General features: G+C 48.2%; 1 protein-coding gene across 1 annotated transcript; it reads right to left on the bottom strand.

The window, feature by feature from the left end:
- Nucleotides 1-708: 708 nt before the first annotated feature.
- LOC101835920 (ly6/PLAUR domain-containing protein 8) lies at nucleotides 709-11,440 on the bottom strand. The gene is made up of 6 exons (XM_005067887.2): nucleotides 11,325-11,440; nucleotides 8,452-8,554; nucleotides 8,001-8,114; nucleotides 6,088-6,249; nucleotides 4,058-4,192; nucleotides 709-1,109 (listed from the first exon to the last, which is right to left on the bottom strand). Exons 2-6 carry the CDS (start codon nucleotides 8,504-8,506, stop codon nucleotides 868-870), a joined length of 708 nt encoding a protein of 235 aa, XP_005067944.1. The 5' UTR covers nucleotides 8,507-8,554; nucleotides 11,325-11,440; the 3' UTR covers nucleotides 709-867.
- Between the last annotated feature and the right edge of the window lie 796 nt (nucleotides 11,441-12,236).

Raw genomic sequence — 12,236 nt, 5'->3', positions numbered from 1 at the left:
TACAGAAAGCCCCATCTATCCAAAAACTAGCTCAACACCCACCTTACTATTAAACCTGAACCCAGCAAGCTTGGGTTTGAGTGGCTGTCTTGCCCCCTGAGTATCTGATGTGGAATGAATGAACAGGTTCAACTCTCTGAGTGAAGGGACCAGGGCTCTGCATCCACACTCCATTCTGCAAGGTGTTACAGGAGACCTCCTAATCCCAGGCTCTGAGCCCCTCTGTCCTCTGTCTTCCTGAAGATGTGATTATGCAGCCAGTGGGGAACACTCTGGCCCTCAGCAGTCCCTCTGCATATGTCCCTCTTGAGCCTTCATAGTGACAGGCCTCTGGGATAACATTTTTTTCTTTATTTGCTGTGGGGCTCTGGACAACTGTTGAAGAACCAGATGTCGTGATGTCGTGTCAGACTGAAGGGCTGTTTAACGTCTGTTTTGGTACTAGGAGCAGCACAGGACACAACAGGGCTCAGCTGGGGCACCTCCTGCATGTGACTGTACAAGCAGTAGCAAGTAGAATGCCGGAGTACAGGAATGCCAGGAGAAGGCCAGCAAGGCCACAGGTTCAATTTCTCAGAAGCAAGATGGACCAGGAGCAGGGATACCATTGAGTTCAGAGGCAAAGAAGCTCTTATCTCCACCCAAGATAAGAAAAGTGGGCAGTGACTTGAACCACATCCAGCCCCAATCGTAACAGGACAGACCATCTAGAAGTCAAACAACACTTTAATAAAGGACATGATGTGGCTGCTAGCATTGCCTGGAGTCCTGTGACTTACAACCCACTGAGCAATTAAATTGGAAGGTATGTGAACAGAAAGGGTGTTAACGCCCATGGGACACTGGGTGGGGCAGAGCCCAGGAACCTCAGAATAGCAGCTTCAGAAGAAGGAGGCTGCCGAAGACCACAGAGGCGAAGGAAGCTTTGATGGTTGCACTGTCCGGAGTGGTGGTAGTGACAGTGACTGGCTGGGTTGTGGTGCTCACATTTGCACATTGAACACTCTGGAAAATGAATCCTCCAAATGTTGTGTTCACAGGAGACAGGATATCACAAGAAGACTGGCTGATATCAGAACAGCCTTTCAGCTCCACTCTATTTTCAGAGCCTGAAGATACAAATGTCACAATCAAAACTCTACAACCTTACTGCCCATGCCCCAGCCCATGCAGAGTTACTTATCTGCAAGCAGTTGAGCAGCATGCAACAGCCCCTTTGCTTCTGACAGCCACCATTTTTAAGTCTATTTTTTTATTTCCTTTTGCATTCCAACCACAGTTCTCTCTCCCACCCCTCCTCCTGTTCCGACGCTTCCCCCTCAACCAATCCCCCCATCCACTCCTCCCACAAGGTTAGGGCTCCCATGGAGGGCTCGACAAAGCCTGGCCCATTAAGTTGAGGCAGGACCAAGGCCCTCCCCCCTGCATTAAGGTTGAACATGGCATCCCACCATAGGGAATGGACTCCAACAAGCTTGCTAGCTCATGCACCATGGATAGATCCTACTCCTACAGTCAGAAGGCCCTCAGTTAGACCTCGCTGCACAACTGTCTCCCACATGCAGAGGGCCTAGCTCGGTCCCATGGAGGCTCCAACACTTCTGACAGCCACCTTCAATAAGAAGTCCATAATTAAGAATACCAGACAATAGCAGTACCAGAACTATGGGGATGAGGGCCAGACCCCTCCTCACCCAACCCCAAAAGCAACTGAGGTTGTGAGAGGTGGGTTGCAAAGCCAGGCTTAAAAGAAAGGACGGGATGGGTCTTGGATGCCCCGTGTCTTGTGTGGAGCTGTCAGACAAAAAGCCAAAAACAAACTAGGCATGCTGATACACACCAGCAAGCCCAGTGCTTGAGAGACTGTAGCAGGAAGATCATGAGTCCTCAGCCATGTGGCAAGACTCCGTCAAGAAAAACACAGAGAGGAGGGAATGGGGAGGGGGAGGTAAGCATGGGTAACAGGCTCAGGGGCAGTTCTTTCTTTCACCTCTCCAGAAAGGAATGAATCAGTGGGCACCCTGGGCTCCACCCCCCTTCCCAGCATTTTCTTTCAGATCTCACTCCTCTGGGTCTGATTTTTTCCTGTCTGAGTTTCCCTTGAGGAAAAAAAAAGAAAAAGAAAAAGAAAAACCAACAGAAAGTGGACAGCAAATGCTCAGCATCTTGATCTTAACTCAAAGCGCTGTCCACTTAGACAGAGTTGTAGAAAAATGTCACCGGCCAGCTGACCTGAGCTTGTGGGAGCTCATGGACTCTGAACCCACATCTAGGGATCCGGCATGGGACAGACATAGGCCCTCTGCATCTGAGTGACAGTTGGGTAGCTTAGTCTTCTGTGGGGCCCCTAGCGGTGGGACCAAGATCTGTCCCTGGTGCATGAGTTGGCTCTTTGGAACCTATTCCCTTTGGTGGGAGGCCTTGCTCAGCCTTGATGCAGTGGGGAGGAGCTTGGTCCTGCCTCAACTTAATATGTCATGCTTTGTTGATTCTTATAGGAGGTCTTGCCCCAACTGAATGGAGATAGAGGAGGAGTGGATGGGGCGGAGGGGAAGGAGGAGAAACTGTGGTTGGTATGTAAACTAAATTTTTTAAATGATGGGAAAAAAAAGAAAAAGGTCTCCATAACTTTCAAAGATGCAGTTACAAAGAGCAGCTACTTGTGAGTGGTTGTGCCCTTGTGGGTCTGTCAGCTGCAACTCAAGCATCGCTAAGAAACGGGGAGCTGCCCCTAAGAAACGGGGAGCTGCCCCTAAGAAATGGGGAGCTGCCCCTAAGAAACGGGGAGCATCCCTAAGAAACGGGGAGCTGCCAGAGGACTGAAGAGATTCAACGGTATGAACGGACATGGTCTGTCAGAGACCTCCAAACCCCAGGAAGAGAAGTTTGCTGTTCTTTCATCTAGGTATCAGTGCTGAGAGTTGAGCTAACTGGAGTCAGGAAGTGGGGTGCTTAGCACATCTCGATGGGATTTTAAAAGTGATGTTGGACAAAACAAGCAAGAAGAGGTTCATTTGTGACCTGCCTGGCTTTCGGCATCAATGAGACTACACCACCTGGAGACACAGGGATGAGAGGAGCTGCCTGTAGGCACAACTTTAGAATTAAAAACCAGGGCTGTGTGAACACTTCAACCATCTCTAAAGGAAAGAGGCCTTTTGCTGCGGTGCAGCTCAGCGGTATGGTGTATGATTTGCATGTGTGAGGCCCTGGGGGACAGAGCAGAAAGACACAGAAACACAGCGAGACTAAGAAAGTGAGAGGGGGAGAGTGGACTTTCCAGAATAAGATAGAGTGCTGAAAGAAAGAAAGAAAAAAAACAGTGGCTACCAGAATCCTATGTGGAAGAAGAAAAGCATGACCAGGTGGAGCACAGGCTTTCAGGGCAGAGGGCCTTCCTCTATGTGACGCTGTCATGCTTCTATCAGGAGTGAGCCCTGACATCCTGACATAGTAAATTGCGGACTCGGGTGACAATGAGTACCTGTGTAGGCTTATTGTCACTGTGGGGCAATCACTTTGACAGTGACGACAATTACACATGGGCTAGGCAGAGGGAGGGTACATGAGGAATGTCTATGTCTCTAACTCAGCTTTGCTGTAGATCTAAGATATCTCTTTTAAAATATTTTAAAGGCTTTAAAAAATAGGCTTGAAGTTGGCACTAAGCAAAAATTGAAATGAAATTTACATTTGGCTGCAGGCCTTAAACCCTTCTAGTCCGAGCTGTGTTTTAGCTGAGACAGGCTGGTTACTCATTTTTGCTTTGTGCCTCTGTATTTCCTTCTTGGAAGTCACTGGACCACATTCCCAAGAGTCCCCTTAGCCAGGATGGACACATTAGTTGCACCCAATGTAGAGAGGAGGACACTGCTGAAAGCAGAAGTGGCAACCAGCAGGAGGCTTCCTGGCCGTCTCTGGCCGAAAGGCCTCCTGAGTTAGTCTCTGCTCTGCTTCTGCCCTCCCCAGCCATTCTGCCCTCCTTAGCTCAGCATTGGAATCGAGGCCTGACGTGGTTCATCTCCATCCCTGTTAAAGAATTGAAGTCCAGACTTACGATTTACAGGAATAGTAATGATATGGACACATTGTTCTCCTTCGTAACACAGCAGTTCTGTCTCCTGGCAGGTGGTTGTGTTATAGCTGTAGCAAGAAGAGCACTTGATGCTGCCGACAGCCTGGGATGGAGAGTCTGGGTAAAGGAAAGCCATTACTTACAATCATGTTATCACACTACCCTAGCAAGGAGGGGATAGGCAGGCAGAGAAGCTGCTGGAGAGTCTGCATCTGGGGAACCTCAGATCTAGCCTTAAAGACATAGGCTTTGCCCAAAGGTTTCCTATGCACAACCCCTGAGGCCCACCCTTAAGGGGCAGCCAGTTTGCAAGAATGGTGGCTCACAGTGATCTGCAGTAGACATGAGCAAGAAAGGAAAGAATTCAAGTCAACGTCAAGGACAGCCAGCTGTTTGAAGCATTAGACAACTTGTCCTGAGCAGATGAACATGGTCCATTTTCATAATGTGATGAAGCAAAAATTTTAAAAATGAACAAATCACATTGAGAACCAGCACACTTTGTTCCTAACTATCTGTGATTATGATATTGAACTTCACCATCTCTGCCCACATAGTTTTCTTTTTCGTAACCAGAAGTTGTCAACATATTCCCAATGGTCTTAAGAACTGAGAGACACTGATCAGTAGCAAAATCACCATTATGAAGCAGCAACAAAAATAAATTTATAGTTGTGGGTTCCTGAGACCATCAGAAATAAGTATGTTCTGGTGGTCACAGCCCACAGGTTGAGAACCAGTGTTCCAAATGAAGACTTTGATGTAGAAGACCACTTCTCAAATTGCAGTCCAGGAACTCCTGGGTCCCTAAGGCCCTTCAGGGATTCCAAAATGTTAAAACCATTTCTACACAACACGAAGGTGTTATCTGCTCCTTTTTCTTCTGTTGCCTTGTGTGCTCGCAGCAGAATTATCCAGAAGCCCCACATAATGAGTGAGACTGAAACAGACTAAACACACAGGAAACATGAGATCCTAGCTTCCTTCTAAACCAGAAGTTAAAACACTCTATCAAAATATGTGTTTGGGGGTTTGCATTAGAGAGATGGCTCAGCAATTAAGAGCACAGGCTCGGTTCCCAGGTTCAGTGCCCAGCCACCATGTGGCAAATCACAACCCTCTATAACTCCAGCTCCAGAGGATCTGATGCCCTCTTCTGGCTTCTGTGGGCATTGCACATGCATGGTACACGTCATGTAAGCTCACAAACAAAATAAAAATAAGTAAATCTTTAATATACATATATATGGAATAATGCTATTCATCTCATTAAATGTTTTTGGAAGTTATTTCTATGTAAAACTCTATTAGTATTAATATGTATTTTGTTTGTTTGTTTTTTACTTTGTTTTAGACAGGGTCTTACTATATAGCCCAGGCTGACCTTCAACTAATGTCTCTTCCTCTACTTCAGAAGTGCTGGAATTAAAGGCATGTACCACCATGCCTGGCTAGATATTTTTACTTTTGAGTAAATAAATTAATATTTGTGAATTTGCTTCACTTTTATTTCTAAACTGGTAAATGTTAGCAGGTAGGGACCATAGAAACAAAAGATTTGCTACTCACACTTGGAATGTTACCAAGTGTGGTGACACACACCTATAATCCCAGCACTCAGGAGGCAGAGGCAGGAAGACTGAGTGAAGGCCATCCTTGGCTCCATAGCAAGTTTGAGGTGAGCCTAGACTGCAGGAGATATTGTCTACAATAAACTTGTAGTTGATCCCTGAAATCACAAAGTTTAAGAATGACTAATGAGCATGCTTCGCTTGCCACACAAATGGAATCTTCACTGAAAAGAGGGAAGAAAACATGATATCTGGGCTGGCTAAGCCATCTCCCATGTTTCTTATGTGATTGCTGTAAGTCAGATGCTAACATCATCCAGCTGTGTTCTGAAGTGCCTGAACTTGAGACATCCATCCACCCCCAGCCAAGCATAGCAGATAGAAAATCAAGGGCAGAACATGGAGGGTGACACAGGACAGGCTTCTGGGCCCAGTACAAACCAGGATTGGTGTCGTTGCATGTCTCTCCTTGACAGCACTGACTTGCAAAATGATAGCTTTGGTTAGCAGACACACGCACTGTGAAGGCCACTTGGGTGGTTTTGTTCTCGATGCAATTATCTTTTGAGCAGAACTTGTTCTGGTACAAATACAAGGACCCTCCTACATCAAGGCAAATGCAGACTGTTAGTGGCTGGAGAGGCTCCAGGGAGAGCAGCATCCAGAGGAGATGGTGCTTCAGACAGGGACAGTTGACTTGAACCTCTGCTCAGCACATCTTGGGAGACACTGGAGGCTCCTTAAAATGTGAAGAACCCAGTGGGGTGTAGTAATGCTTGCATTTAATCCCAGCACTTGGGACATAGAGGCAGGTGAATTCCTGTGAGTTCAAAGCCAGTCTGATCTAGATAGTGAGTTCCAGGACAGCCAGGGCTACATAGTGATACCTTGTCTGAGGCAGAAGGTTGGGGGAGAGCAAAAAGATAACCCTTTCCCATCAGAGAACTCTTTTCTTCATCAAATTAACAGAGGGATGGGTTAAACTCTGCCATTAGCTAACCTACACCTTGTGAGCCTCATATGGAGAGATGTAAATGAGACCCAGAACTAAGTTGTAAACTTATTTAGCACATTAAAAGTTTTCATGGTTTTTGTTGTTGTTGTTAATCTTATCTCTTAACCACATGAACTCTGTGGGTGACAATGCTGTATCATGATGTCTAAAGGTTGGGTACAAATACAAGTCAGGAGGGACACTAGAAAATTCTGGCTTAGTCTAGCACATATAAAGCCCTCCCAGGTCACTAATTTGTCTTAACATCTCAAAAAATAATAAGGCAGACACAGTGGGATTTGGTATATGATATAGCATCACCATGAGAATCCAGTCAGAGCTATCCAATACGGAGCCATCAGCTATAAATTAAGGGACCAGGAATGTGAATCCGTGGTAGAGCAATTGATTATCTGGCACACACAAAGCCCTGGGTGTAATGACCTACATCACAAAAAAAAAGAAGGACAGGAAGAGAGAGAGAGAGAGAGAGAGAGAGAGAGAGAGAGAGAGAGAGAGAGAGAGAGGGGGGGAAAGAAAACACTAAAAAAAACATTAAGTTTGCTGGCCATGTTGGCATATAGTTGTAATCACAGCATTCAAAAGGTGGAGATCAACACCAGCTTTCTCAATGGCTCTCTGACTTATTTTTTGATAAAGGGGCTTGAACTAGCTGGTCTGGACCTCACCAGTTTTAGACTGACAAGCTCCAGAATCGTCCTGTCTGGGCTGCCCCGTACTGAGATTACAGGACTGCACTGTCATGCATGGCCTTTTTATATAGATGCTAAGGGACAAGCTCGGATCCTCCTGCTTGTGTGGCAAGCACTTTGTTGATTGACCCATCTCCCGAACCCCCTTGTTGACCAAGGCCAGGGTTTAGATGTCAGTTTGTTGTCCTTCCCGCTTTAGTGTGGGGAAGAACTCTAAGTGCCCCGAGAGGTTCCTAATAGTCAGAATGCCTAGGAGTTCACCAAAGAAACATATTTCATCCAGAAGAGAAAGGAGCCAGGAGGCTGAGAAAAAGAGATGGCTGAATAAACCCACGTCCCAGGCAAAATCCCAGCCTCTTATTTAGCTCTGAGTTGTTCTTGCTGTTTACATCTACAAAACAAACGTATCCACAGGGAGGGTTTGATCCGTGTTATTGATTCCCAAGACACAGCAGGGCTTATCCGCTCGTTTGATTCTGTGCCTGTATTGCCATGCAGTTCCTGCTCACCTCAGCCCTGGGGAGTTGTCTCCACGACCCTCTGGAGTCACTGCACAGCCCAGCCCCAGCTCAGGTGTCCTTCTTGTGCCCACCCTCTTTAGCTCTCACCTCCCACGAGTCCCAGAGATGGAGGCAGCCCCCACTCACCTAGAGTGGAGTTGACTGAGGACTCCACACAACTGGAGAAGCCATCGCCACATTCTGAAGCTTCCTCATGGCAGGTGCTATTGAATGACTCACATTTTGTACAATTCAGGGAGTCTGAGGGGAGAAAGTATTCACAGTAGTCAACAACCAGTACACATTCACAGAGCACCACACCCACCACAGGAAGAAAGATCCAGATGGGATGCCCAACCACCCTCTGAAGATCCCCCACACTGATGCGATGAGATGGAGCAATGCCCGTTAGTTTCTCCCCATTATTCTCCATTCACCAACAGGAAGAGCCAACCCTGACCAGCAGCAGAGTGGTCTTTCTGAAGGCAGAGAGGACACACAGCACAAGAGGCCAGATGGTGGGTACCAGGATGCTGAGAGCAAGGATGTTCTGATGGGGTGGAAAAGAAGACTTTATCCAGAAGGGGACTTCTCTCACCTATAACTGCGATGGCAAATGCCGCAAAGACACCAGCAATGAGGATGCCTTTCATGATGCTGGGACTGACTTCTCCTAAGGATGGGGACACGGAGCCTCAAACCTGGGAAGACACAAAGAGTGCATGCAGCCTAGGACCTTGAAGGGATGCCGGCGTCAAAGATGTCTTAAAGACACTGCAACTAGCTTGCTACTGGGTCTATCCTTGTCTCTGGGGGAACAAATCAGTCCTGTCCTGAGGCAAGGTTGAGTTTCAGATGCAATGGACAGACAGACCAATTTCCAGGTCTTCTGGGGCCGAGGTATGTGTCCGTCGGTTTTTTTGTCACTATGATAAAATGCCTGAGATAATCAATTTATAAGGAAGAAAGATTTATTGTGGCTCATGGCTTCAGAGGTGTCAGTCATTTTGACCCATCACGCGGGACTTTGCAGAAGCTCATGACCAAGGAGCTCTGCTCACCTAATGGCAGCCAGAGAGTGACAAGGATAGAACAGAGTGTCCCAATGTCTTCCTCAATTAGCTAACTTCCTTCTCCCAGGCCACCCGCCTAAAGGCTCCAGCATCTCACTAAAGAGCCGCAGGCTGATGACCAGGCTATGGGCATCTGTGGCATATTTGAGATCCAAATCCTAACAGGGTTCCAGATAAAAAGAACAGCCCTGGGTTTTATGTCCTCCTCTCCTCCCTCGGGTCTATGGTCCCCTCCCTTCCCTGCCACAGGATCTGTGTCCCCTACCACTCCAGAGTGCAATGTCTATTCTCAATGCAGACAACTCCTACATTCACTTTGATGCACAGGAGCTTTGCTGCCACCACCTATCCAGACACCTGTGAGCCCTTGCTCTGTTCCAAGCCCTTTACATACACTAATTTATTTGTCCACCTTAGCAACCAGGTACTATTCTTAGTATCTGGACAAAACTGAGCCGTAGAAGAGGGAAATGATGGACTCAAAACCGAGATCTTACTCCTGAGAGGTGTCGGAACTGGGGTACGATGCAGACCCCTCACTCCCACTCCAGTCTGCTATCCAACACATGTGACACACCTCGGAAGCCAGGGCCTGAACACACCAAAGCTCCTGCGGCGGATTAAAGTAGCACCAACTTCTTAGTGCCTGGCATTCCTTACCTGCAAATCATCTGAATTAGATTTTGGGGCTTGCTATGTTTTCGCCACCTTTGTTAAGATCCTAAGTCACAGCTCAAGGAATTTCTCTTTGCCTGTGTAGCAATACAGCACAAGAAGCAGACATTTGCACAGAGCCCTCCTTGATCGTACTCTTACTGACCCAATAAATGCCAGCCATAGTCAAATGTGGCTCCTTAGGTTAGCTCACTCAAGGTAAGTACAGGCACGGGAACATCCATCCCTCGGCACAGGAACCACTGTTCGATGGCCAGCAGCTGCAGGTGTTGAGCAGCTGCCTCTAGCCATGGAAGGCAGAACACCTGCATCCCATGGAGTCCCAAGTGCTGCCTCAAGACAGGCTAGTGTCTACTCCTCACAGATAAGCAACCTCTGGCAGAAGCAGAAGCGGCCAGGCTCACCTGTGGGCCCAAAGCAGGGCACAATCCAGGTGCTTCCTGCTCTCAAGCTTGGCTGCCCCATGACGGCTGCCACAGACTGAAGCAGAGCTGACCTTTTCTCAGGGAGAACATCCCTCTTCCTGCTCCATCCCATACCACAGACCAAACACACATCCCACCACATAGAACACACATTAGTATGGCCTTCCGGTTGGCTTACCAGGGACTAGTAAAAAATAAGGGAAACTAGCTCAGTCAAGAGACAAATAACCGCCGGGTAGTGGTGGCGCACGCCTTTAATCCCAGCACTCGGGAGGCAGAGGCAGGCAGATCTCTGTGAGTTCGAGGCCGGGCTGGACCGATAGCCTCCAAAACAATACAGAGAAACCCTGTCTCGTAGAGAGAGAGAGAGAGAGAGAGAGAGAGACAAATAACCCACATGCTTTCCCAGTGGACACATGGTTCAGAAACCCAGAGGACACATCGAGTACGTCTTGTGTAGAGTATGTGACACACGGGCTCTGCACTCAACTATGCATTCCTCCAAATACCAAGACCCCTCTCCAGGCCTGAGACCCCAGCTTCTGGGAAAAGACCTCTAGAGCATGATTCCTGTGACAGAGGAGAGGAAGGGAGACGGAAGTTGGGGGAGAAGCAATCACATAAGGACACTCACGGCACAGATCACCTCAGCTCCCACCAGCCCGATGGTGTCCTATTTTCAGACCCAGAGAAGCTGGGACCTGGCTGACAGACAACAGAGAGGCAGAGATAATCATGTGATGCAACAGGAGGCCTGTTAATCACTTCTTTTGCCAGAAGAACTGGGTCTCCTGTAGCCCAGGCTAGCCTCAAATTGACTACATAGTCAAGGATGCCCTTTAACTTCTAATCCTCCTGCCTCTGCCTCCCGAGTGCTGGGATGACAGACATGTGCCACCATACCCAGGTTAAGAGACGCTAGGAATCGAACCCAACACTTCCTACTTCTGAGGTAAGCACTCTACCAGCTGAGCTACCTCTCCAGTCCCCTTCCTGACTTGCAGCAATCTACTATTAAATCTTTCAGCAGTCTAGCAGCAGGCAGCCACAATTACTGACATCTGCCAAGGAACCCAGAGCTCAGAGACACAGTGCCACACCGACAACAGAATGCCAAGCAAGCACACCCCTAACCTCAACCTCTATTCCAGCCCGCACACCCTGGGCAGCACTGAGAGAAAAGAACCTCAAGAACATTCTGGAAGCTAGCCAGAGCAAGCCCGACTCCCCCAGTGCCACCACCTCTGCCAGGATAAAGCTTCTTGTAGCATCAGGCTCCGGCTTCAGCAGCCCCTCACCTTTGAGTCCAGTCAGGGGCACTCTCCTGAGGAAGGTGAATCTGGTAATGTGCTGCGGCAGGTGTGGGGAGAGGCCTTATATAGCAGGTGGCTGTATGCTCTAAATGTCCAGTTGCCTTCTGGGGAGGGGCCTCTTTGTCATCCAAGCCCAGGCTTAGGGCTGTTAGATGGTGCCCTGCCCAACCATAGTGATCTGGCTACTTAACCCTTGGCCCCAGTGTAGGTGGTGTTCTCTCTGAGACCTGCAGGAATTGGAAGTACCTGCCTTTCCCACAGTGTATGAGGGGACACAACGTGTTTCTGGCATCTTCCAGTGTGTGCCATAGTACACTGACTCACTACCACAGCCTGGAAATAGCATTCCATAATAGCAGCTTGGTAAAAAAGTCAATTCCTAGTTCTGGCAAAATCCACATTTATAGAAGAGGAATCCCAGCTACAGAAGAAAAATGTAACAGGCTTGCCCATGGAAGGTCACTGGACAGAGCCAGATAGATCACAGGAGGACCTCACCACTCAGAAACGAGTCTCTCTGGCAAATGACTTAACTTGGCTAAGTTTTGGAGTCTTATGCCAAGAAAAAGCTAAAGCCATTGTGCAGCTGCATGGGATGATGGCTCTACACAGGGTCAGGGCCCCCAGCAGGATTATTGCCTTGTCTGACAGCCAGGGCAGCTTCCTAAAGTCAATCTTGGCAGCCAGCATTAGCTAGAGCCCAGGTCGAGTGCACTGAAACCCCCTCCCATCCCCTCATGTGATACTGTGACTCTCCTCATCTTCCTGTTGTCCTACCAACACAACACGCGTACACACACACATCCCTAGACAATCCTGGAGCATCCTCCAGATGTCATGCTGACTCTAGCCATTTGTGAGGGCCTGTGACCTTTACTCTCCTGAAGTGTTCTCTAG

The sequence above is a fragment of the Mesocricetus auratus genome, unplaced genomic scaffold (assembly GCF_017639785.1).
Source record: "Mesocricetus auratus isolate SY011 unplaced genomic scaffold, BCM_Maur_2.0 Super-Scaffold_100007, whole genome shotgun sequence".
In the NCBI taxonomy this organism is placed as follows: Eukaryota; Metazoa; Chordata; class Mammalia; order Rodentia; family Cricetidae; genus Mesocricetus; species Mesocricetus auratus.
The sequence above is the reverse complement of the archived record's forward strand: the minus strand, read 5'-3'. Positions and strand labels throughout refer to the sequence as shown.

Coding starts and splice junctions, on each gene's coding strand:
- LOC101835920 (XM_005067887.2), bottom strand. CDS start 8,506: ATGAAAGGCATCCTCATTGCTGGTGTCTTTGCGGCATTTGCCATCGCA. Junction 8,115..8,451: donor ATTTGCCATCGCAGTTATAG/GTGAGAGAAGTC, acceptor TTCTCCCCTCAG/ACTCCCTGAATTGTACAAAA. Junction 4,193..6,087: donor ATGCAACGACACCAATCCTG/GTTTGTACTGGG, acceptor TCCTTTACCCAG/ACTCTCCATCCCAGGCTGTC.